Genomic DNA, 26,435 nt, shown 5'->3' with positions numbered 1-26,435 from the left:
ACTCCCCATTGGCTGCCCGCCGGCGAGGCGAGACGAGGGTGCTGTGTTTGAATCGCGGGAGGCGGGGGGCGGGCGGCGGCAGCAGCTGCCACGTTGCCGCCGGCGCAGCCCGGCCAGAAGGGGGAGAGGTTCGGCAAAGTCCGGAACCGCTCGGCAATGGCCGGAGGCGGCTGCTGAGGCGGGGAGCGGCTGCCGGCTCGCTCTGCCCCGCTCGGTGCGAGGGGGATCGTGGGGTGGGCGCTGCCGGCTCAGCCGCCCGGGAAGGGAAGGGGCGCGATGCTGGCCGACAGCCTGGTAGAGGAGTTCGAGATCCGCGAGGATGAGCCCTGGTACGACCAGCAGGACCTGCAACAAGGTGAGCCGGGGCCGGAGAGCCGGGGCGGCGGCGGGGGGCGTGTGAGGGAGGGAGCGCAGCGAGCCGGGTATGTGAGGGAAGGGGCCGTGGGGAACCGCCGCGGGGTGCGGGTAGGGGCCGCATTGAGCGGAGCGTGTGAGGCAAGGGGCCGTGGAGAACCGCCGGGCGCGGGGTGTGTGAGGGTAGGGGCTGCGGCGAGGAGGGCGTGTGAGGGAAGGGGCCGCGGCGGGCGGCGAGGAGGCAGCGGCGGCGCGGGGCGGCGGGAAGGGCGCTCGGGGGCCGGGGGTGGCAGGGCGGCGGCGGGCGGGTCGGTCGTGCCGGGCGCGGAGCATCGGAGCCCGGGATCCCCGCACGGCCGCGCTTCCCGCCGCCGCGGGATCGCTGTCACCGGTAACGACTGCGGCCGTCTTTGTCTGAGGGAAGGAGGTGCGGCAGCCGAGCTGAATGGTGCCGGGGTCTCTCTCCGCCCGGAGGGAGGGAAGCGGCTCGCCGAAAAGTTGCACCTTGCACGGAAGGTGAAGCAGCTTCTGTTCGGGGCAGGCGCTGGAAGCACCGGGTGGGATGCGCTGTTGCGCCCTGTTGAGTTCTTTGTAAGGGCTTCCAGTCGATGAAGTTGTAGTCGCAGCAGTGCTCGATTAGTCGCAGGTTCCTTAATAAAAACTTTTTAGGTTTTCTTATTAAAATATCAAATGACTCCATTATGTCTCAGAAATATACGTGTCGCTTCTGTATGTAATTCCATCAATAGGTCTTAAAACACTACATGCAAGAGGTAAATGCTGTTCTCATTTCACAGATGAGAAGGGAGCCCAGAATACAATTATAATTGCACTAAGAATCTTTTTAACAGGCATGATACGGGAAGAATGTGCAATTTCCTTAAGAGCTTAGTGGCATTTATGACTAGTATTTACCTAAATTACACAGTTCTACTTTTTGTTCTTAATCCCAAATTTGTTTTGAAAGGCCAGCTCAAAAGTGGTGAAGTGGCTTCCTGCAAACCTGCTCCAGTCTTACGTGTTTTGCTTTTATGTTGAAATACATTAATTCTTGGGATTGCTGGGGGCTGCTGTACTGTAAACCATAGAGAAAGCTAAACAGTATTCACACTGAGATCAGGCATCTGACAGCAGAAACTTTCTTAAGACAGGAACAGGTCTCTCTAATTATATACTATATAAAACAGCTAACTGTTTGAAAGCTGTATTTAGGTACTCTTCACCCAAAATTGATGTTTTCCTGGCTCTAGGATACAAACAAATCAGTTTAAATAAGATCCTGAAACTACTGTTGGCTGTCAAAGGGAAGAGAGTGAAAAATTTGAAGACATGATTCAGTAATGTTTTCACTATGTCAGTGTTTATGGAATAGAAGACCTACAAAGAGACTTCACAATGTATAACAACTGACTTCTTGCCTTCTCGATGTTTCTCTGCTTTCATTTTAATTAAAATAAAGGAAATAATCACCAGTTGACTCTGCTGTCAACTTTTAAGAAACAGTATTCCATTCTAGAGGTTACTGCTTTTTGGGGGTTGGTTAATGTGCTCTCAACATGTGAACAGTCTTTTTCTGGGGATTCTCTGTTCTCAAGCTTAAATGGAAGCAACTAATAGCCTCGCAAAGAGGAAAAGGGGGAAAATAAACTGATGGGCAAGTTGAAACGCAAAGAAGGAATTCCTTACAGGAATGTTTTTCAAATGTTGTGCTGTACTTTATTTCTGGACTCTGAAGGATACTACTCCTCCTGCTGCTAAGGCTAAGACACACAGATGTGTGTAAACAGGGTAGTAGGAGTGCTTATCAAGGTCTCATGAAACCCTTCACAACCCAAACAATCAGTGCATGTTTAAAAACTGGTGAGTGTGATTATGAGAACCTAGGTTGTAAAACATTAGAATGCACCCTGAAACAAGCCTGAAGTCCTTGTCAGCCAGTCTTTGAAACTTAAAATTAGGGTAGGGGTTTTGGAAAACCTTGGCAGTCTTCCTACTTACCAAAGATTTTTGCCTTGACAGCAGAGATGGGCTTTTCTGGCATACTGCTCATGCAAAAAGTGCTCGTGGAAATCTTGTAAAGATGGGAACAGCCATCCTTCTGCAATGTTTTGCTGAAGTATGCTGACCTTCAAAAGAGAATTTTTTTATATGACTGCTCTTTTTGCATCTTGCTGTTACTCAGTTTTATGGAATAGAGGGTATTCTGAATACAGAATAGGAAATAGGAAACTAAGTAAAAAAATAAAGGTTTAATTTCACAGTTAAGTAAACTTCAACTAGGTTTACTAATACATCTTGCACAATTGATGCCTTTTGCTGTTTAAAAGAACAGGCTTAATTTTATATTGAAAATTTCTGAATAATTTTGTTAGGTGGGTTATGAAAAAGTAGACGAGAAGGATTTTGGTACTGTTTTTATCTTTTTTTCAGTGATGGTAATGCAGTCAGAGATTGTAAGGCGCTGGTAAGTGAGGGCTGTTCAACATCACAGAAGACATCCTTGAAGTCTGGCTTTGGGGATTTCTGATGGAGCTGGTAAACGCCAGTACAACTAATCAGATTTATGAAAATGAAGATCTTTAGATCTGCACAGACATATTTTGCATTATTAAAAACCTCTCTGCTTCCATCTTTATGGTGAAAAGGAAAAATGCATGTCTGTCAGAATTTAGTTGTTGCTTTACATAAATTTACAACAGAAAATGCAGTTTTGCTTCTAGTGTTCTACCGTAACTCTCTCCAGAGAAATGTAAATTAACACTTTCCATTTTGTATCTGGAAAACATACATGGGACACCTCACTTGTAAAATTTGCTCTTAATAGGGCTTCCAGGTACTTGACAATGTAGAAAAATCAATGCAAAAAATTTCTGAATTTTAGAAGAGGTGAAATTATTTCAGTACTTGCTTTCTCTGTGGTTAAGGTTTTATTGTATGTTCTTGAGCGCTCCCACTTGTATCGTCCCCGTCAGAAACAAATTGTCTTAATTATAAAAGTGTTTCTCCCATAGTAACCCATTTGTGCTTCTGCCAGTCTAACAAACAGAACGAGTGTGAAGTATGACAGTAATTCTATTATTCACCTTGTATTCCAAGTACTGTGTGGTATGTGCTAGTTGATTTAGTAGATGAGGGGGCATTTAAAAATGAAGCTATAAACTCCTAAATGTACTTAAACATGAAAACAAACTTTCACTTTGGGAAGGGAAATGATAGTAATTCCATTATGTATTATGTCTTTAACATAATCCTAAATCCTCTCTAAAGCTCTTATTCTACTCTATTAAAATAAAAGAATAGACTATTTAGTCTTTGCCTTGAATGATGCTAGTATTGTTGTAAAGATTGTGGCTCCTAGTAAAGATCTGTGCAGTACAAGATTTTGTGAAGCAGGACTCCATTTTCTATAGGATAATGAATTCACTGAATTTGAAGACTACAGTATTCCATAATGAGATAGAACAAACAGCTTGGTGTTTGACTGGGAGTTACTCTGTCCATGGTAAACAATGTGCAATCTGTTTACCAAATGGGAAAAATTTAAGCAAGATGTCTTAAGGTTTCGTTATCCAAATACTTTAAATCCAGCTCTAGCATAGGCTGCTTTGTAATGAGTGGTGCTATGGTGAAAAAGCAATGTGAGGATAAACTCCTAAGTACAGACCAATATGCCTTGTGCCTTCTAATCGTACATCTTTTGAAACTGAAGAACTCCCATGCAGTGGGATTTCTTTTAAATAATTTTTATGGCATTTATGCTAAGAATCTGACCTTAAGGTAGGAAACAATGCATTGTGGCTGTAAAGAATGTGTAAAGAATAGCACAGCTGTTGTTTTGCCAGAATTGGACATCTACAACTTTATAGGCAAGTGTTTGTACTGACTTGTCCTTGTAAGTCTGAATTTGGTCTGAATAAGATCTTTGGCTTATGTATGGAGATGGAGTAATCATTTTGGACAGGCTGCCAAACTGAAGGTTAGCACAAAACAATCTTGGAACAGTATTGTATGTATTACAGTTCCTAGCTGATAAGATAAATGAGAGGGGGCAGGAAAGAGGTAGGATAACATGTTAAAGAAAGGCCATTGCAGTCAGATGAAAATGGAATTAATGTGTTCTCTTCTCTGGCTGTAACTACTGATGATGCAATACATGTCTCCTGTTTATTAATTTAAGGCTTCTTGATGTGACTCAAAGTTTTTCTTGACTTTTCTTCTGTCTCTTTCCCATGAATGATACAAGTTCTGTGTGAGAACCAACTAGGTTGTACTGCATGCATGCAGGTCATGGGTCATGTGAGGGGAAGGAGGTGGAAAATCAGAGATTTCTAGAAATCTTTTGGATCTTTGACATGTAGTACTTTGCACAGAGTAATTACAATTTTAGCATTAATACCAGGATTTATTGCTTTGTCACATTATGTTAGCTTTTAAATTACACTTGTCTTTAAACATAATATTATATGATATCTAGCACTTCTGATTCTGTTGAGCAAATATCAAGCTTCCCTCTAGAAAGCTGAGTGTTCAGATGACTTATTTCTTAATTTGCGACAACTACAGTCACTGCACCCTGGAGGTGATTGAAGATGACTGAAGTGAAATTGAGATTAAGTGCCTGAGAACAAATGACATTTAAAGTGATGTTTTGGAGCACATGAAACAATTCTTGTCACCTGGGTTTATGAGCTTGAAAAGCAGAATAGCTGCAAGCCTCCATCAGTTTTATGTCTTTTGATATTATTGGTTCACCATAAAAAGCATCTAAAACTTTCATTTAGCACTTTGATCCTGAGTGACCTGAACTCTGAAGGAGTGATGGGTAGGAACAGTCAAGTAAATAAAGAGTTCATCAGCTTCGGCCTGGGTCTGAGGAACATTTACAGGGTCTCCTATGCTTATTCTTCTGAGTGCTGCAAAGATGGTGAGCCCCAAGATACGTTGGGCAGAGGTGGTGCAGACCGGGCACAGGGTGGGAGGTGAACGTGGCTGGGTGTGTCTGGACGGCTTGTGGAGGAACTGAGGAAGCTTCATGACAGAGTGTCTCTGCATCTCAGGGCCAACTTAGACTTGCATTAGAGATGGTAGATGAATGTCCTAACTCAGTGTAAGCTAACTTCCATTTTGGGTACTGGAGATAACTTGGAGCAGTTATAACAGCAATGAAAATACCTCAAGTATTTGATAACATGCTTTAGAATTAGATTGCATTATTGTTTCTCTCACTCACATGCAAACATGATTTCTTTGTTTAGATCTTCACCTTGCAGCTGAGCTTGGGAAGACACTACTGGACCGTAACACTGAACTAGAAGAATCCTTACAGCAAATGTATGCAACAAATCAAGAGCAATTGCAGGAGATAGAGGTAACATACCTGAAGGATCCCCATGTGAAAGCATCTAGACCTGCAACATACAGTGTATAAATTAAGATCTGAATTCCTTGAGATCTGATGGAAAATACTGAACAATCTTTCACCACTTCTGCTATTTTGAGAATTTGAGTACCAGTATAGGTAGATCATACTTAGAACTGTTTTTCTGATTACCAAAAGCTTTGTGCCACTAAATGTCATGTTGGGTTTGGTTTGTTTAATGACAAATGACTGGTATTTTTCAGTTTTGTACAGAAAAGATACTTCAGTTATTTTTATTGCTCAACTTTGCTGATCTTGCCAGGTAAAATGACATTAAATTATATGACGATAAATACATTAATAATTTAAAGTATTACATGAGAGTTTTAATGAATTCTCACTGAAATTTAAATGCTGATAAGTGCAGGTGTGAGATTTAAGTAAAATCTAAAGATATATACTTCCATACATAAACTGGGCTGTGATAAAAGGAGCTAAAGTCTATTTTGATGTAAAAGAAACTCTACAAGGACAAAAAAAGCCAACAAAACCCAGGAAAAAAAATCCCACTTAAGTAGTATCTAAATATAGGACATAGTGGATATATTGTCCCATATTTTCCAGGGGAAAAAACCCAAAAACATAACCATCCTTTCAAAACTACTCATCTTTAGGAAACAGAGTGGGAAAACCTGGCTATTTTTGGCAATTCCTTTTTTTTTTTTTTTAATATTGCCTATGTTCTTGCAGACCTAGCATTTGTCAGCATAATGAGATTTTTTCAGCTATTAGAGGGCAATGCATGGTCTCTAATAATCAAATTATTAAATATTCAGGACTTTGCTGACTGACAACATATTGAAAACATAGTCAGCATTTCAGTTTGGTTCTGGTGTGAATCACAGGGCACAGGCTGTGACTGGTATATACCAGATTTTTACAAAATCCGAGTTCCTTTGTGCTAGCAGTACTTCTGCAGGTAAGAGATGGGCATTTTGTACAGCTGCAACTTCAGACTGAAAACGCTCACTATTGTAGTGTCAACAGGTAACTGAAAGAATCCTAAGCTTAGTACTTAAAGATATATAGGTGTCTTTAAAGTAGTCAACACAAATGCAGCATTTTTAGTAAGTGATAAACAGTTTCTGAGTGCAGGTTTGATGTGTGGGTGTTTTTTGAGAAGTTACTTTTGTTTTGTACCTCATATATTTGGCTTTTTTCTGTTATGTACTAAATGTAATCTTTGTTATCCTCTTCATTCTGGGATACAATGGTTGGAATGGCTGATATTTATATTAGTGCTGCAGCGTTAAAAGGTGTATTTACTTATGCAGAGGCTGAAAATAACTCATTGCCATGAATAGTTTTTATAAAAAGATCCATTCTTAAGATGTAGAGAGGACAAGCCCTTCCAAGGTGCTATACAAACACTGTAGACAAGGTTCAACACTTGTATGAACAACCACGTGTAAGAAAGTGTTTAGCAGAGTTACGACACACCTTTTGAAATAACACACCAGAACTTTGTGATAGGCAACTAACCTGGCTCATTGAGTGTAGCTACTTAATAAGCAGCTGGATTTTAACACTGTCTAGAAATATGGAAAATATACTATTGCTAAGCTACATTGATTTACAGAAATAGTCCGGTGCCGTTAAGAACGCAATATCCTATTGGTTTAAGCCAGTTTATTTGCTTAAGCTGTTCTGGTGGGTCAGTGTTTATTGACTACATAAGAGAGCTTCAGCTCCAGGAAGTGTCATGAATGTCCTTCCAGCAGTGATCTATAGTTGGTGTGTTGCAGGGTCAAGTACTTGTGTGGTCAGACTACCTCAGACATGACAGAGGAATTTTTTTCTCTCAATGTCTTGCTCTACCAAGATTTGGGCAATACTACTTTTTGAAGGCTTTATCTGATACCTCTTCAGTCTCTTTCCTCCTATCCCCCAAGGAGGGTAGGAGATGTGTATTAGATTGTCCTATTAGCTCCCTCCGAAAGGGGAGGGGGAGAGTGGGAGAACAGTTTTTGTGATGCTTCAGACACATAAATAGTGCCTGCACCTTTTATTTGCCCAGCCTGTTGAGCCAAAGGCTGTATTTGTATCTGCTGTTACAACACGCTGTCTTCTCAGTTCCATCTCCTGTCTCAATCTTTTCTCTTTCCCCAGTGCCATTTTAAAGTGTAATAGCAACAAAAAATTTTTCTTCCTCCAAAGAAGTTTCTCTTGCCTATGGATTTCTGGTAGAAAAGGGAAGATGAACCCAGAGATCAAATACCCAGAGAAACCCTCCAGCTGGGGAACTGAGTATATTAGCTTACTGGCACGAGGAATTGTTACAGGAATTCACTGAAGCAAATGGGAATAAAATTTTCATATGCAAGGTGTAGTACTTAGCTGGTAAAGCACTTCAGTCTATTATTTTCATACCAGCATTTGTTTCTCTTGTGGGATCACAGGATACCCTGTTGCACAGGTTACCTGTGCAAATGGCAGATTTAGTCTCTGTGCTTGATTTTTTCCCAATTTTCAAGTGCTTGTCTCTGCAACCTACATGTGATCTTTCAGCTGTTCCTGTAGCTACTCTGCTGAATTTTTGTACTGGCTTTTACAGTGCAGTATCTGTGTAAGTTTTTGGGGCCTTTTTCCTATTAATTTGGATCTTACAGGTAGCAAAGTCTGGAACTGGCTGAGAAATCATTCTGAAATATGGCACTGCTTTGCCTGCACTGAAAGAGAAGGGTCAAAGTCTCTGATGTGCTTAAGATTACATCTCATATATTAAATACTAACATATTAAGCATTTTACATTTGGATCATTATATCTGACCTTTGTGCTGACACGTGTGCCACTAACTAATCACTGCAGATGTAATAAAGTCTGGGTGGAAACAGCAACTTTATTCCTGCCTGAATCTGTTCTCAGCACTCAGACACTGGAATCCTGACACTGTCCAATTTTCATGTGCTAGAATGCAAAGTGCTGCTTCATGTTAGGTGCTCAGTTGTAGGGGACATGGATTAAATGTGAACGTCTAAAGTATTTATTACATCATCTTTTGGTGGTCTGGTTATACCAGGACAACGGGACACCAACCCTGAAGATACTGGAGATGGAAGGTGAAGGAAGTGGTGCTTCACCCCTTCCATTCATCTCAAACTTCTGCAAAAGCCCATTGTAATAAGTGGCAACATCTCTTCAGGCACTAAAGCCTTGGCTCCTGTGCTTGGCCACACTCCTTTTGCTAAGGAAAGTCTGAGGATATCCAGCTCCTTCCTCAGCTATAACCAATAGGGAAAGTTAATCTGAAGTGGGTCACACTGAGATTCTACTGCTAATCTACGTTCTATTTTTGTGTAAATCCTCTGTCATGTGTGCACAGGCTACAAAAGGATCTAGCCAACAGCTATCATGTTGATCTTCTAGAAGTCTGTATGGAGCAGTTACTAGTCCTAGGTAAACTTATTATCTGTTCTTAAATTGCCTAAAATGTAAACCCACCAATCTTTTAATGAGGTAAAAGGTTAAGTAGAATATTAGAAGTTTTTTAGTATGTAACAGGCCTATGTAAAGAGAAGTAATTCTGCCTAGGAGTTTGCTGGATGTTGCTACTTAAAGCTTACTTTTAAGAAAGTTAACATGTAGCAATACAAAATATATTGCAAAATACAAATTCTATGCAAGAACAAAATATTTCAGATTTAGGGGGTTAGACTCAAACTGAAAAAAACTGTCTCATGTAAATGCTCATGTCCTGGGTGGGAGAATATAAAGTACTTTTTTTAAGAGCTTTAGGTGATTGCAAACTGCTTAGACTAAGAATTCCAAGCTTTCTGACATTATTCAGGAAACTAAACACTCTATGTAGTTAATTGTAAAACCCAAAAGGATTAAACTGAGAATACTTCATGTGAGGCTTTATTTTTTAAAAAAGGCCAGAAGACCTTTGTTTGGGATTACAGTAACTGGAATAGTTCCCTGTGAGTAATTAAAGATTTGAATTCAATAACTTGATTATACTTCCTGACACATATTAGCCCACATACTGTCTTAAGTGTGACCACAACCTAAATTCTGCTGTGCTGAACCTAATGCTGCTTCAGACTGGAAGAACTTAGGTCAGCTGAAAATAAATTTAGTTATGTATGGTGCTACCCAATATTTCAGTTTTAATGCTGAGAAAGTTGTTGGGTCAACACAGTTAAGAAATTTCTGTTGGAGCCCACTGCAACCTTTAAGCCACAGCGGACAGTTGAGGGCTGTGTTGGAATCTGAAGGCTCTGTCAGTGCTGACTGCAGCACAGCCCCATCAGAAGGCGTGGGCACAGATAAGGACAGCTGGCACCATCAAACCCAGCTCCTCCAGGTAAAAGGCTGCTGGATCAGCCTGGGGTGACCTCCATGACCAAAGGCAAGCTGCCTGGTGAGTTACCTATAGCCTCTTGAGCTTACCAAAGCAAACACAGGAATTTACATTTGTAAAACTCAGGAGTTTCTCTCTGAATGTGAATAAAAATGGAAAACAGGAGTTGTGGCTTGTGTTTCAAGTGTAAAGCAGTAACAGCAGAACTGTCTTGCAGTACCTCACAAAGCAAGTGGAGCTCTTGCGGCAGATGAATGACCAGCATGCAAAAGTCTACGAACAGCTGGACGTGACAGCAAGAGAACTGGAAGACACGAATCAAAAACTGGTTGCAGAAAGTAGAGCTTCACAACAAAAGATAATAAGGTAACAAACTTCTACAGATTCCCTCACCCCCCAGCTGATAATACCAATAAGAGCAGTCCAGGTGTATTTGTGTAGTTACTGGGTGGCTGTCTCTGTCCAGTGGCATTCTACAATACTGGTAAATTGAAAGGTTAGTTTTATTTAAAGGTCTTTTCACTTTCTAGCTTGACAGAGACTATTGAAAGTCTACAAACACACATAGATGACCTGCAACGCCAAGTGGAAGAACTGAAAAAGCCTGGACGAGGCCGGATGAGCCAGGAGAGATCTGAGCAGCCAAGATCAATGCACAGCTTCTCATGTTTGAAGGAGCTGTATGACCTCCGCCAGTAAGACTTTTTACCTTACATAGTAAAGAACACTGAAACTATTTTAAGCAAAACTTTAAGAACTAAGACACAAGCACAGATAGCAGACAAGCTGGAAGAAGAATTATCTGATGTTCACAACTACCAAAGTATCTGCACTGTGTGGTGCTGCCATTACTTCTGGCCTGCTTCTAGACCACACCAGTAGTGGTACACCACTTTCTCCCCCAGAGCCAGCCATATCAAATGGTAGCCTGGAAAGCTTACAACAGTTTGCACCCCAGTGTTTTCAGTCAGATAAAAGCAAACACACAGATAATCAGAAAAACAAACTTATTCAATGCAAAATATTTTCTGTAACTTACCCTTTCCTTGAATGTCAATGGACGCTTCTTTAGCTTACCTGAACTGAAGCTGGTTAAAATGATCCTAAAAGCTGGGAAGATAGTGCATGGAGCACTGGGTTGCCATTTAAATGTAGAGCCATTTGACCCAGCTGAACTGCATTAGGGGGCCCATCGGGACAATCACATGGTAAAAGCTCAGAGTAACTGCAAGCCTAGAGGGCAGTTTTGTAAGAGAAGCATCTCCACAGACAGAATGGGCTCTTTGTGTCTGGGCTTCAGCACTACATGGAGGTAGTACTCCAGAATAAATTGTACATCCAAAAAGAAGTTATTTCTTGGCAATTCAAAAGATAAGTGAATCCTTCGTGAAAATACCAGCCTACAGCATTGCTTTGTTAATTATGAAGCTTGTTCCTACCATCGATAGTGACAAAATTTACAGGAGTGGAGTGCTGTAGAAAAAAATCAGTGTCAGAAAGTACTGTATGGTACAGGGAGGCAATGTGTATTTAAACTGAAATTATAATTTAAACTTAGATTATTCAATCATCTCGTCTGTAACTTGAAACTGTTAACGAGCTGCTATTCTGCCTAAGTTGCGAGCTTGGTTCAATGGCATGGAAGTCCTTACAAACTGTTCCGATTACTAAATCGACTGACTGGTTAAGTGCAATGGCCCCTGTGAGTGCTCTGAAGTGTGTTAGCCCACAGTTTAAATACATCATTAGTTACCCAGGACAGGAAAATTTTAGGTGTGGTCAGCTGTACTTCCTATGTTTGATAATCCTTATTTTGTTTCTGCAGGTATTTTGTTTATGATCACGTGTTTGCAGAAAAGATTACTTCAATGGATAGCCAGCTAAGTCCTGTAGAAGAAGAAAATGAGAAGTTAAAGAAGGCAGTGACAGTCCTGCAAGCCCAGCTGAACCTAGAGAAAGAGAAGAGGGTAACCATGGAAGAGGAATACAGTCTTATGGTGAAAGAAAACTGTGACCTGGAGCGGAGGCTGGTTGATATAGACTTGTATCGGGCTCGTGCAGAGGAGCTGGAAGCAGAAGTAGCTGAAATGCGACAGATACTTCAGTCTGAAAACACGGTCCATAATGCAGAGAAATTGGTGCCAGAATCCTTTTTCATTTCATTTAAGGAATCTCTAGACAGGGAGCTTGGTCAGAGCCTGGCAGATGATGGACTTCTGACAGTATCGGAGCTTGAGAAGAAGGCACTGAAACGGAGCAGCAGCGAAAGCCTCCTGAGCAGTGCTGCCGGGGCAGACATTCTCAGGGGCCATGAGGAAACGTGTATTAGGAGAGCTGAAGCTGTGAAGCAGCGAGGAATCTCTGTACTCAATGAAGTTGATGCTCAGTACAATGCTCTGAAAGTGAAGTATGAGGAACTTTTGAAGAAGTGTCAAATGGATGAAGACTCTTTGAAACACAAGGCTGTACAAACACTGAAGCAGTATTCCAAAGACCTAAATGTGGGAAACACCCAGTATGATCTTTCAGCTAGCAATCAAGAATTCACAATTGCTGAGCTAAGTGACTCTTCCACAAATGCTCTCCCTGAATACAAAGCACTCTTCAAGGAGATTTTTAGCTGTATCAGAAAAACAAAGGAAGAAATAGATGAACACAGAGCGAAGTACAAGACTCTCTCCTCTCAGCCATAACCTTATCTGTTAGTCAAGAACACACTTCATATGAATGTCAGAAGACCCCTTAAACGGATGTATTTCTTAAGCACTCAAAATGAATGTTTTTGGATTGGCTGGTAGCCCTGTAGTTAACCAAGCTAGTTAGTTATCAGCTAGATTCCCTGTTCTATGTAGCAGTAGATTTAATGTTCAGCACTGTCACACAAACTAGTGGTTGTAAAGCAAACAAATATCATAGCTTAATGCTACACTACTACTTCATATTACACTTCATCTCTGGCCAGAGCAGTGACTGACACTAGTTTCCTTATTCCACTTCAGAAACAACAGAGCTAAGAACTCCAGATCTCTCACAAGAACCAGACTGAAGCTTTCCTTTGGTTCACAGGGATGATCTAGCCCTGTGACTACGCTGATGTAGAAAATTAACAAAAGCAAATCCCCAGCCAGTCTCAGGGGCAGCATCTCCTCAGCTCCAGAGGAGGGGAACAGTCCAGCTGAGCGTGCTTTGGCAGGGTGGTGGAAAGCTGTGCTTGCTTTAAGCCAGTACCATGTTTCAACAATCACTAAACTCTCCCACAGATCAGTATAAATGTCTTCCTACTAAGAAAGGATTTGATGTAAAGTTTGTATGGCTTTTTAGATACAGTTTCCTTTGTAGGGCACTTTGTCTTAAGGCAAGATACTGTGAATTGACTCTGTGTTATTTGGGACCTACTGTTCTTTGGTGGAATGTCTGCAAAGTACATTTTTATGTGTATTTGGTAAGTTAGAGAGTTGTTATTTAGCTATTTAACTTTAGAAGTAGCATTGACATAGTGGAGTAGCTTTTAATGTTACATACCACAAACTCCAAGTGCTTGAGGAGACAGGCCAGGTAAAACCTTACATTGTTTTGTCTGTTGCTTCCAGTGTCAGCCTCTCTGGACCTATTCCATGCTGCCTGGGGGGGTGGGAGAGTGAACACAACACTGCCAGCACATATCCTACTGAAAACGGGGGATCACACTCCTGTTCTTCCTCTCCTTTTCCACTCCCTAATAGTAATGCATATATACTTAATTACTGAAAAACAAAGAACATGGAGATGGTGGTTGTTTAGAACAGCTTCAAGCTGTGAAGAAAACAGATGAAGAGGGAGAAAAAAAGGCACAATGAAAAGGTGACATCCTTCTCCTTGTGAAGGGTCTCAAAGCTTAATGTGGCCAGCAGTTCTTGGGAAGCAGCTTCCTGCCGAGTTGCTGCAAGGTACCAAACCCTTGACCCGGAATGTTGACAGTTTCTCAGCTTTAGTCCAGCTGCTGCTGCTGCAGCTCTGCTGCCTTACGCTGTTCTCTGTTCAGCTCGTCCTTCAGGTGCAGTATTAAGACTTCATGTTGTGGGAGTTTCTCTAAAACGTATTGCAGTCTGAAAATTATTTAAAAATGGGAATCTGAATCTTCTGAATATTTTTCTAAGCAAATAAATAATCCAGTCAAGCTGCATGTGTAAGTAGTAATTATATCCATCTGTGCCAATCAGGAAACAGTGTGCTTGGTGCAGATGACACCTGCATTATCTAGGCTCGTCATCTTTCCTACAGAATGGAGTTCCCATGAAATTTGTATTTTAGAAAAGTTAAGCTGCATGGAAAAGAACAGGCCTGTCTAGGACAGAAATCCAGATGAAAGTAAGTAGTTTTTCCTCGTTGTTGTGGCTTATTTCAGTGCTGTTCAAAAACGAGGCGAGTGGGGGAAAAGCAGAAAAGCTGTTGTGCCATGAGGTTACTGTGCTGTCACTGTGTCCCTGCCACCTGGACCCGTCTCACCCCAATTCGGAGACTGAAAGCAGGAACCTGAGAAGGACACAAAGAAGTTCACTGCCAGTATTCCGTACCACTTCAGGGGCAATCCACACCTGCTGGGCAGAAGACATGGAAAAATAGGTGATCTTCAGTGGTTTAGTACTTTTGGCTAATTTAGAGCACTTTGATAGGTAAAATTTTTGTGCTTTAAAAATACCAAAAATATTTCCTCAAAACTTCTTGATTCTTCTGTACTGTACCTCTCCCTTGGCTGCCTGTGCCATTGCTGAGCTCCGGCTGTCCTGCAGCACTTACCTGTGCAGGCTGTGCAATAAACCCCTCCAGGCTGGGCTCTTCTTAGAGCTGCTCTTGGAGCGTGGCTTTCCCAGAGAGCTTTCCAGCCACAGGCAGTGAGTGGGTCAGTGCCAGCCAGGGCTGCCTGAACATAAAACACATCCCAGTTTTATTGATGTAGTTAATAAATTACACTAGCCTATTAAATAAGGTAGAGTTTTAGCAGTTTGAAAATATCTATTTTCCATCAAAATGCAAAATGCCATAAGTATGGTAACTATATTCTTAGCCAATCTTATCTGGATTAACTACCTTAATCTGCTTATTTTAGTCAACGACTCAAGTCAGCCTTTTCTGAGCATAAGGAGATGAAATCAATAGAATCCCCTTGAGCTTCTCATGTGATGGAAGAAGCTACAGCAGAGAGCAGGACCAGCAGTGCCCGTGTTGAGCAGTGCCCACAGCAGATACTCCTCTGGTACTGCAGGTATGGTCAGTTCAGGATGTGCCGCCAGGGCTGGGTCCCTGTCCCTGCTGCTGCACAGCCCCAGGGAGCTCGGGGACTGCACTGCAGTTCGCTCTCCACCTCTGTCCTTCCTCCCCAGGCCTTCAGGATGTAAAAGGAGCAGGTGCAGCTTCTGTTTCTTCTTGGACAAATACAAGGCGGGGTAGAATTGACCTTTGAGATAAAATTTTATTTAAAAATTACACAAAATAGAGGTTTTACATGGTTGCCGTGTGGTAACTACAGCTGGATGCCTTCCAGAGGGTGCCCTCGGTTACCTACCTCGCTATATCACATCAGTAATACACAAAGTCCCTCAAACCAACCCCACACCAGTAGAAGAAATCCAGTAGTTGTTCCCCATGTTTCAGATGTAGGTACTTTTCCAAGTAACTCATTTCACAGACGACAGGTGAGAACAATTGCTATGTAGTACAGAGTTCACAGACAGTGATTTTGTTCCCCCCTCCCAGGCCTGACATTCCCATGAACATGACTACCTGCTCTCTATGGAGAGGGCTGCAAGGGCTATGACAATGCTCAGACTAAAGTATGAGCATCCAGGGATTTAACAAAAACTGGGATGTTTGTAAACAAATTTAATTTATTGGCGTTACTTACAAAATAAAGTTTTAGACCATGATTTTCCATCATGTCTGTGTCACTATATGGTTTTATTTTTTCATAACGAAACAGAAAGGGAATTGCAATACATTAGAAATCCCAGATTAATCAAGCTGCAGACAGGGTCCCACGGTGCCTTCCCGGCGGCTCCCGCGCCTCGGAGGCCATGCAAACTCTGAGTGTTGGGATGTCAGTGACTGCCCGCAATGCCCACGTGCCCCAGAGCAGCTCAGATCCTGCCCTGGCTGCCGAGGCCGCGGCATTGCTCCGGCTGTGCCACCCGCTGCAGGTTCCTCTTGCGTCCCCGAGATCACCTGACACCGCTGCCACCGCTGTCAGGACTGCACCGTCCCCTTAAGATACCACATTCCCCCGTAGCTCACGCAGCAGTCCTGGGGAGACAGGGAAAGGCTCTGTTAGGCTGCTCCGGCAAGGGAACGGGCTGAGCTGGGACATGGTGGAGGCACCATCCCCGGAGGCGTTTAGGAGGTGCTGGGTGGTGGTCTGTGGTTACAGTGGTAGTGCTGCATTGATGGTTGGACTGGATCATCTCGAAGGTCTCTTCCAACCTTGAAGATTCTATGATTCTAAAGTCCATAAAATCTTGGGAACTGGCTGGCACTGGGACAATAAATGTGATCAGAAACAGAAGCCTTTGTCCAGTGCACAGGAGAGAGCACGAACCCAGAGCGTGGGGTATCCCCACCCTGGAGGACAGATGGCTTCAATGGAGGGGACACACAGCAGGGGAAGGTTGAGAGCCACAAAGGGACAAATGATGCCAAGGCAGTGAGGAACAGTGGTGGCTCCTGGGGGAGAACGTGGGGCTCGTGCAGAAGGCAGCTGAGGGAGGGCAGGGTGTGTGAGGGTTGAGGAGCAGGGCAGTGGAGGGCAAAACGGGCTGAAGCTCAAGGGAAGAGGCCAAGGGGAGCAGTGGGACAGAGCAGGGGAGTGAGGGCAGTCACTGGATCTGAAGCCTTTTAAGAAACCCATTTTATGACAATGAGAGCACCTCAGCAAAGGAGCGCAGGGACTGGCCTGTCTCGGGGCTCATTTCCTTGTTTCTATTAGGTGAGCACAAAGTCTCTGCAGTTCTGAGCTAATGGCTTCCCTTTCTTTTGCTCCAACCACCCTCTTGGGCAATTCAACACAGGCTCGAGCACTGCTGCAGAACTGAGGCTGTGGAGTTTAAATGTATTTTTGTTTCTGAAGTCTTGGGGCTCGTCCATCATGAAAACAAACCCAGAGGTTAGAAAGAGGGTTTGCAGACTTGATCTGCAGATGTGAAAATACAAACCCTGTCAGTCTGTTCCTCTGTGTATAAAAATGAGCACAGGCAGATGGGGAAATAGGAGTCAACAAATCCAATTTCACTCATAGAGGAATCCAATCTCTTGTGGTGTAAAGAAGCCAGAGAATCTTCCCTTTTCATTAAATCATACTTCTAAATTTTATTTCAGAAACAAAGGTAATTTCCCATACTCCTGTAACAAATGTATTCAAGGCAATAAGGCCTGCCACAACACAATGCTGGTTCCCCACTGACTTAGTGACTTACATAAAAACAGTGCCTGGTGACTTAGGGGCAGGTATTTTTTCTAGAAATAGGTTATCTGTTAAATAGCAACAGCATCATGAAAAACTAATGCCAGTACATTGTCTAGACGTTCCAGGAGAGCTGATACTTGAGCTCATGTAGTCGCTGACAAATCCCCCAGCACAGGGAGCCACAGGAAATACTGTCTAATAGGCAGAAATGTCTGAGCTTATTTTACTGCTAAGACACCTGGGTTCTTTCAAGCGAGACCAGTTTGCTTATTATCACAGCCACAGATCTGCAGTTCTTCAAAGATGCTATTATTCATTTGTAGATCACAATGTAATAAAGTACTTAAGCACTTGTCTTATTGAAGTGGGTGACAGTGAGCAAAGGCCCAGCCACAATGATTAAAGTATTACATTAGCTGGCAACTTTCTGCTTGGCCATCCTGCATCTCTTTTAAAGTCATGGCCTGTGTGGTCAGTACTTTATACCTTAAACTTCTTGAGCAAGTAAATGGTGCACCTTCAAAGACGGATGAAAGGATTCAAATAAACATTCACAATGAGATGTGTTAACTACTGCTCTGCCTGCTGGGTTTGGCCAGGGTTTTGGTCTGTACAAAGCTGCACATCCTGGTGGAGAATGAAGCACTTCCTTCTGAACATGTGGCACTCGTGCTCTTCAGCATTAACCACCAGCAGTCAGTTGGTAACTCAGAGCACTGCGCAGAGCCCTCCCACCTCCTTAATGTTTAATTCTGCATTATTTAAAAATAACTCAAGTATCACACTCAATATTCAATATTACTACACTCTATTCTCTGCTGCTCCAAGCTGACAGAGAGATTTGTTTAAATAATACAAAATAATGTGTGAGCCATTGCTCCTTGGAGGGAAAGAAGATAAAATGAGGCAAGTGCATTTTCAAGAAAACAAGCTGAAACACAGGCTTTGTCCATATTCTAACAACAACTGTTCTAATATCCTTACCATTTGTCAGTATATAATCCTTTGCTCAAATCAAGCATTAAAACTCACCTATTAATTGGATCAAACCCAAAGTGAAGAGAAGCTTACCTTTAACACTCTATCCACCTCCTGCTTGTTTAGATCCTCTCCACACTCCTGACTCAGCTGGTTCTGGATGACGTTCCTGCGCACTCGGTAGTTTTTCGAAAAGATTTCAAGCAAAACTTGGCGATGCTTTAAAAGAAAATATATCATAAGTACACAGAGAACAATTATTTCTGCCTTTCTCTCAAAACTGCACATGCCTTAGTCTGTACAAAACATTCTCTGAACTACGTTAGAGGACTCTTGCTTCATAATCCTGAAACCATCCCACATATTCCTGCTCTCCAGCAGTGCCTTATCCTCCAAGGGCTCTACAGGGGTCCCTCCATACCCTGTGGCCACACCTGCACCTGTCCTGTGACCTGGGGCACCCCCAAAGGTACAAAAACACACTGAAGAAGGGGTTGCAATGTATTCCTCTCAAATGCGTCCATGGAAGCTCACATCACTCCAGACAAGAGCCTGGCTAGTGCTTGGCTCTTTCCTGTAAAAATGTATTTAGTTCAGGAGCTAGGAACTGCACTGCCCATCCACGGGTCGTTAGGCACCTTCCCTTTCACCTCAGTTACTCTGACAGCAGTTAGAACTCAGCAGATGCTCACATATGCTGCAGTCATTTCCTACTCTGAGTATAAACAGATACAACAGATACGCCGTTATCTCTGGTTAATGCTGCATTACCATCAAAAGGAAAAAAAAACCTTGGGCTGGAGCCTGGTCTGAGGCCTGCACTGAAGAATCCTTTCTTCACACAGGTTCAGAAATAGCCACTGAGCTGGTCACTGACACGATTACCAACACGTTATGAGCTAAGAGCTTCCTTTCAGCTGGAAGCAGGTTGGTGCTGAAAACACCAATAGAGAAAGAGGAAAACTGTACCTGCTGTACCAGTTACAGAACCATGGATGCAAACAATGCCAAATGCTCAATAAACAGTGGGGAACATCCCTTATTTTATCTTTACCTGATCATAAGTGTCACCAGCTTCCCAAAGTGCATAGACCTTTAGTTCATCTGGCGAGGCAGCAGTCTGTGGAGGAAACTGAGAACAAGAGGCTGTTAAAAATAACCAGCTATTTAATGAGTCTGCCTAATGATTCTCTGATACTGTATCCCAGGACACCCATTACTGAATCAGAACCCTGGCTGCCATGGAATAACTGCTGAAACAACCCAACTGCTGTCCCACCCCACACTGGAAGGGGTGCCTTGGCTCTGGCAGCCCTGTGCCTGCTCAGCACCTTCTTCACAGAGCAGAAACATGGTCTGTGTCACACCTGTGACCCAGGGAATGGGATGAGCACCATGGACCCCTGAGGTGTGCCTCGACGTGCCCAGGTTTGACTGATGGCTCTGGTCAGGGTGGGAAAACCCCCACAGGGCACTGGTGCCACATCTGTCACACACCAACCACAGCTGGGCTTTCAAGGGAGCTGCTGGACAAACTGGAATCCCGTCAACTGTGCAGGGGACAGTTTTCCACTGGTGGAGAGTCAGCCACCACGTACCAGAACAATCCCAGGGCTGGGACCTTGATGGTATCCCATGGCAAGATGTCTGTAGGTTTTTCCTGTCAGCAGTGTTTGCTTCAAGACCATCCAGAACAGTACTCAGCTGAGAGCACCAACTGCATTGCAGGGTCTTTCTGGAGGGTTTTACCTTTACAGTGGCAGGTTTTAGAGATTCAGCCTCTATCCTGTAGTTATCTGCTTCACTAATCCCAAGCCAGTGTTACTGACAAGAAGGTGCTTCTGGTGTATTGCCATCTCTGTTTTGGGGCAGACTACAGGACTCCAGAAGACTGAACACTGATGGACTTGCTCATTTCAGACTCCAAAAGTGACAGTGGTTTTGTGTATTTTGTTTTTTCCCCATGTGCCAAGCTAGAGAAACACGTTCATTTTTTCTGAGGCAGAAGCTTCACACCCCTGCAGATAGGAAGGAGCACAACTGCCTCCCCTCCATACCCTGAGTTCCTAAAAAAATAAAATAGCATCCATTTGCCTTAACATTTCCCCTTGGAGCAGCGACTAATGAGCACTGCTGGAATATGCCTTCACTCCTGACGTGTCTCTTCCTGTCTGTCACTAACGATTTATTCCTTGCTAACCGCCCCGACGACCTAAATCAATCATCTATGAAAAGCTAACAAGCCAGTCCCAATTGTTCCAGCATCCCTCAATCCTGGCTGCTGGTACAAACCAAACCTTTCTTTCCAGCCTCCCTCACACCAGCCAAAAGACTTGTGCATCGCAGAGTGAAAAGATCAGCATTTCCTTTCATGCTCTGCCTCTGATCTTACTGCAAAGGGGAAGGGTTTTGTCCAGTGGGAGCTGCCTAGTGGGATTAGCAGCTTTGACTTTCAGGTTAGTCCAAATGGCTGGAATATAACAAGGTTTTACACTTGGTTTAGAGCCAGGATTCAGGTTGATTAGGCTCACAGCACCTGACATAATTCTCCTCCTGTAAGGACACCTGCTTTTGAGGAACAATCTCTCTTGTAGGTTTTCACCAGAGATAAAATCAAATACTCCAGCTTCCCTCCACAAAACAGCTGCAGCAGGAATGGCAAAGTGCAGGGCACTGGGAGCACCCAGGCACAGCCTGCTGGGCTCCACAAAGTGAGTCAGCACAGCCCTGGAGTGCAGACTCCTCCTGCCTCAGCCACAGGGCTGAAACACAGCTGTGTTTATCCAGCCATTCTGTGAGGAAACAGCTTCCAAACAAACACAATACTTAGTTGGGAAGAAAAACACACAGAATCTCCTCCTCCCTCCAGCCTTCCTCTGCAAACTGCTGCAAGCACTGGTGCCAACAGCTCCCTGCTCGCTTGCTGCTGTCACACAGCCCAGCCATGGGAGTGGGAAATGCCATCAGGGACTCCTTGGAGAGACACGAGCCCAAACAGCTTCACTGCCTTGCCATCTGCTGTCCCTTTGCTGGTTTATGTCACCTTGATCTCTCCAGCCTCACCTTGATACAGCTCTCTGCTACCCTAAAATCATTTTAAAAATATTTGTCCTGTGCCCCTCCCTGCTCTAAGCCCCTGGAGCAAGTGCAGGCTCTTGGGAGATGAACTGCTGCCCCAGGTCCCAGGGCTGCCACATTCAAACGGAGCCTCTCAGGGAGGAGCCCTCGGCTCTGGGACGTGTCTCACTCAAGCACTGAGCCACTGCCAGGCAGCCTCAAGTTACAGGTGGAAGGGGCTGATTGTGCCAGAAAAAAACTTAGCAGCTGGAGTAATCCTAAAGGTAAACTGTTGATCTCACATGTCAGGGAGCCTGGCATTGGTACCAGCCTGCAGGGCTCTCTGTGAGTGCAGGGCAGCACTCCCCTCCTGTCAGCCCAGCCAGGCAGGACACCCACAACAGTTACATCATTTCCTGAGGCCTCAAAAATATGCTCAGGCTTTGGCAGAACCTTGCCACTCCATGGGCCTTGGGAAGGGAGCTGGCAGGAGCCAGTCACCCCCCAGTCTGCAGGAAATGGGTGCAGATCCTCAGGAGCCAGAGTCCTGCACAGACGCTTCCCATGGGGCGGGAGAGTGGCTCAGCCTGCACAGCTCCGGGCACAGGCACCAAGTCCTGCCTGCCCAGGGCTCCTCTCCTCTCCTCTGTGTCTGTCCCCTCTCCTCACCCTCTCCCATGGCAGCACCAGCCCAGGATTTGCCCTTTCCTGACTCGTGCTTTTCCCTCCCGCTTGATGAGGCTACGAAGCACAGCAAGCACAGCACCCTGCAGGCATCCCCATGGCCACATCTGCAGCTGGAGTGGCCTCTCTTCTGGCTCCCCACAAATACTGTTTCTCTCATACCCTGGGTGCTGTTGGTCAGCTCTGTAATAGATCCTGCATTCCCCTGCTAAGGTTTCAATTGCCATTTTCAGCCACATGTTTTCTATAACAGGTAAGCACTCAAGCCAAGAGTGTCTTCACCCCCCACAGAACATCATTTTAATTACCTCAGATCATTGATTTTTATCACCAAAGCACTTTCAATTACAGAAAACTAATGAGTAACTATGAAATCCCACACTAAACAACCCTCCAGGCTTTCCCTGAGCTCAGGCACCCTTGTTGGCTTCTGACAAAATTGTCCAGGGGAACAATCAAGAAACTCCCAAGTGTCTGAGCCCATGCAAAGCGTAAACCCAGCCCCAGCCCCTTTGCCATCTGCACAGAGCATCAGGGGGAGGCTCGGGGGCAATGATTTACATTGCTGACAGCAGTACAGGCTCATACAGGCTCCTGTACAAGAGCTGGGGTGTTGTGGTAAATTCTGAGTCAGCAGAACTAAAACCTGCAACAGTCTCCTCAAGAGACATTCCAGGGACCACTTCTGCACCTCTGCAGGTCTCCTGTGTCAGGGTTTTCCAAACAGAAGGAAGCTCCTGGCCACCCCTCTTCAGCAGGATTTTATTTTGCTTTTTGAAAAGAGAAACTATCTCACTTTCACTCCTCGTGTAGATTTCCAAAATCCCCAAATTTCCAAAGCAAACAAGTCCCAGTTCCAAGTAAGAGAGCAGGAATGACCTCAGCTGTTTACCATCAGCATGGCAGAGGCACACACTACACCAGGTACAGGGGAGAGCCTGGCCAGCACCGAGACAGTTCCAGGCAAGCACCACCCCAGGACTTGGAAACTGCCAGGGGAGGAAGCAGAAAGCAGCACAACTGGTGCTCTCCCTAGTGACATTTCCAGGCTGTTACTCAGTTCCCAGGTGCCACAACATGTACTTTGCACACGACTGAACACGTTCCTGCTGGCCCCCAGCAGCTCCCATGCTCCAGGCTCTCCCAGCCCTCCTCTTTTGAGCAGTTCACACGTTCCTTCTCCTCTCTCCTCAAAGGCAGCTGCTCCCAAGCTCCTTCTGGTTGTAACCCAATCAGCAGTACCAGATGTCTTGTAAAATTAATTTCCTTTTAGGCTCTTTCCCATGATGCCAGATTCCCTTTCCTCTCCTAAGCAATCCAGTCTCACAGCCCTGCTCTGTCTCACGCAATCCCACACGTCACTTCCATACAGACACAGAAACAGACACCTCTGCACAGCCTAAGAGGAAACAGACTGGCCAAGGAAACCTGCTGCAGATGGGCTTTGTCGCTTCCCAGAGGCTCTGCTGGGTGTGCCCTGCTGCTCCCAGGCAGTCAATGTCACCTTTCCTCTCCCAGCTGGGTGCCTGTCCCCTAGGGAAGGAGCTTGTGCAATTCCAGGAGAGCCGATGGGAATCTGGGACTGCCTTAGATCATGGTAACAGGAGCAAGCTGGGACAGCAAATCACTGTGGCCCAACACCTTGGATGTGGAAACAGAGCCCCAAGGACAACAGGGCACAGAGAGCAGAGTGCAGGGCCTGCCAGGAGCAGGACTCCAGATGGAATTCCAGCAGTTTCAACACGTCCAGTATGGGACAGTTCCTCCGAGCACATCTGTCCTTCCTGTCCACCAGCACAGGACACAAATATTTCACAGCTCAGATGTTTAACTGTGCCCCACACACCCCTTCCCCAAACCACACCAAGGAAAACCCATACTTACAGGCACCAAAATCTGTTTGCAGCCAGTGTCCAACACCATGTCCTGTAACATTTTGTCCGAAATGCCACTGAACAAGGTATGTCCTGGAGGCAGACTGGCTAAGTGGAGGTTAAATAACCGTTTAAGCTCACTCAGGGTGAGCACAAATTGTTTCTTAAATGTCGACGACACAAAGGCCTTCAGTTCCTGAGCGACCCTGTCGATGCAGCCCCCGGGCAGGTGGCCATTCAGGGGCTCTGTGGAGCCCTGGGCTGGGTGCAGGCCATTGACCAGGCCGTTGTTCAGGCCCTCGTTGTGGGCCGAGGTATCCATGGGCTCCTCCACACTCACGGGCTCCTCTTTAATGCGGGCATTGGGAACATCCATCTTGGCTGAGGTGTCGTTTGATTTCATCTCTGCCTTCTGCTTCTGGAACTCCTTCTCCAGCTGCCCATAGTTCTGCTTGACTTTTGCTTTAGCCATGTTGACCCTCTGCTCCCCAGAAACCAGCAATGGATGAGCTGGTAAAAAACAAAAGGTACCATAAATCTCAGCAGGGCTCATAGTGAAATAAAACCAGGAAACTTATGAAATCTAAGGCATAAACCCAGTCTGTTGATTAGATTTTACATTACTTTTTGGGGGTTTTGCTGGCTTTTGAAGGCAGTGTGTGTTTGTTTTTCTAAGCCAAATGCTTGGGGAAGGGTGTTCCAGTCAAGGAATCTGAAGCAAAGTGTGTTTGTTCAATCACCAGGGCCTTTTCCACAATTCAGGAAACCAGGATACAGACTGCTTACACATCTCTGCTTGTGACCCAAATACTTCTTTGTCCAACAGCTCTTCTTTTTGTCTTTTAGATTCTCTAGTGGCTGGTGGGGGCCTGGTGCAGCCTCTGCCAGAGGCAGCACCAGGATGCCACCAGGTACAGGGAGGAGTGTGGAAGGGTTAACAGTGAACCTGAACACTCTTGCAGCATGAGCTGCACAGCACAAGAGGCTGAGACTCTCTGCTTAGTGTTATTATCCACTAATGGGGAGAAAGGGACAGGAGGAATTCTTTCCCATGGCATCCTGTGCTTCTGCCCCTCTCCACACCCAGCCATCCCAAGGTGAAAGAAGGGGAGTGTTGGCAGCAGAGGAATCCAGTCCTTACCAAAGCAAGGAGTGCAGAGTTTAAGGCAAAGGCATGCCCAGCACACATGCTGCTATCTTCCCTGCTGTTCGGCTCACTGAGCCTCTCCAAATAACCCACCACCTCATCCTTCCGAGCAGATCAGACACAGGGTATTGAAATGGATTCATATGCTCCTTTGTCAGTCCTGCTTACACTCCTCAATTGCTCCAGTGTCTGGCACTGAGCCAAATGTTCAGTTAAAACTCTGGAATCTCAAGTTTTCCCAATCTTTTAGGATTTTGGAGCAACTACTTTAATACTTTCACTGGCATCCATAGTGGAGAAGGATGTCAAAAAGAGACAGCTTCACACCTCCTTACAGCCTCCTGCCATTACATTCTCCAGTAATTGCTTGGCCCTCAACCACACCAGAGAGCACAATACAAATCAGGGAAGTAAAAAATCATCTCATGCACATTAAGTTGCATTAACGTTAAATTGAGAGGTGAAAACTACCTTGTGCACTGGCCCTGTCTGTCCTCCTTGCAGGAGCTGCTTACACCCCACAAGCTGCCTTAAACGAGCAAGTGGGTAACAGAACCAGTGCTTCTACAGTGTCAGAGTGAGTCCCCAGGGCCACAGGCTCCTCCCTGCTCTGCTACAAGGATGCCACAGTAGCTGGTGTCACCCCAACATCAGTGACATTAGTACAGACCAAGATCTGTCTTAAATATCCCAGAGGAGATAGTAAGAAAGAAAAGACATTAAACAAGACCAGTCTCCACCCATTCAAAACCAGAAAGAAACTCCAAACCATCACTCAGGAATATGGATGGGTGGATGAGTACATGCCTATGCTCCAACATGATCCAAGCACAACTCCATTTACCTGATTGTGCCTCTTGCTTCTTTGGCGTCAAGTGCTCCTTTAAGAGATTATAGACCTTTTCTAATCTGAAAGACAAAGACAATATTCCAGGACAGTTTCAGTTGTTATGTCTGCATGCAGCCATGCCAGCTTTAGCCATTAGCTAGAACATTCCATCTCTCCAGGGAGCCAAGAACCAGGAATGAGTGATGCAGTAACACCCCCCACCACACCACTGCCTGGACACTGGCAGGGAGAAGCTTGGAGACAATACAGATCAAATTATCCATCAGTGTCTACAGAACCTTTGTACCAGACAGTTCTTTGCTTTTAGCTTATTCCCCAAAATACAGTAAGTTATTT

At 44.7% G+C, this 26,435-nt stretch overlaps 2 protein-coding genes across 5 annotated transcripts in view; one reads left to right on the top strand and one right to left on the bottom strand.

Annotated features, from left to right (window-relative positions):
- On the top strand, positions 1-15,990 carry CDR2 (cerebellar degeneration related protein 2). 2 transcript variants are annotated; one of them, XM_039560025.1, is made up of 5 exons: positions 1-355; positions 5,610-5,722; positions 10,295-10,443; positions 10,608-10,772; positions 11,903-15,990. In XM_039560025.1, the coding sequence occupies exons 1-5, from the start codon at positions 277-279 to the stop codon at positions 12,768-12,770; spliced, it is 1,374 nt and encodes a 457-aa protein (XP_039415959.1). In that variant the 5' UTR covers positions 1-276; the 3' UTR covers positions 12,771-15,990. The 2 variants fall into 2 exon arrangements, with proteins under 2 accessions (XP_039415959.1, XP_039415960.1); XM_039560026.1 differs by lacking the exon at positions 1-355 and adding an exon at positions 9,097-9,170 and having other exon boundaries at positions 5,655-5,722.
- The window catches only part of POLR3E (RNA polymerase III subunit E), a 29,237-nt gene continuing 18,308 nt past the window's right edge, over positions 15,507-26,435 (bottom strand). The window contains exons 17-21 of one of the 3 annotated variants that reach the window (XR_005603114.1): positions 26,094-26,158; positions 24,113-24,612; positions 19,542-19,633; positions 18,581-18,706; positions 15,507-16,353 (exon numbers count right to left, since the gene is read on the bottom strand). Coding sequence is in view for 2 of the 3 variants with exons in the window: in XM_039560020.1 (XP_039415954.1) it covers positions 16,297-16,353; positions 18,581-18,706; positions 19,542-19,619; positions 24,113-24,612; positions 26,094-26,158 (826 nt within the window). In the remaining variant the exon portion in view is untranslated. The remainder of the gene's footprint in view (positions 16,354-18,580; positions 18,707-19,541; positions 19,634-24,112; positions 24,613-26,093; positions 26,159-26,435) is intronic. The other 2 variants (XM_039560020.1, XM_039560021.1) reach the window with 2 other exon arrangements.

The sequence above is a fragment of the Corvus cornix genome, chromosome 14 (genome assembly GCF_000738735.6).
Source record: "Corvus cornix cornix isolate S_Up_H32 chromosome 14, ASM73873v5, whole genome shotgun sequence".
NCBI lineage: Eukaryota > Metazoa > Chordata > Aves > Passeriformes > Corvidae > Corvus > Corvus cornix.
This window is presented reverse-complemented; position numbering and strand designations above follow the sequence as displayed.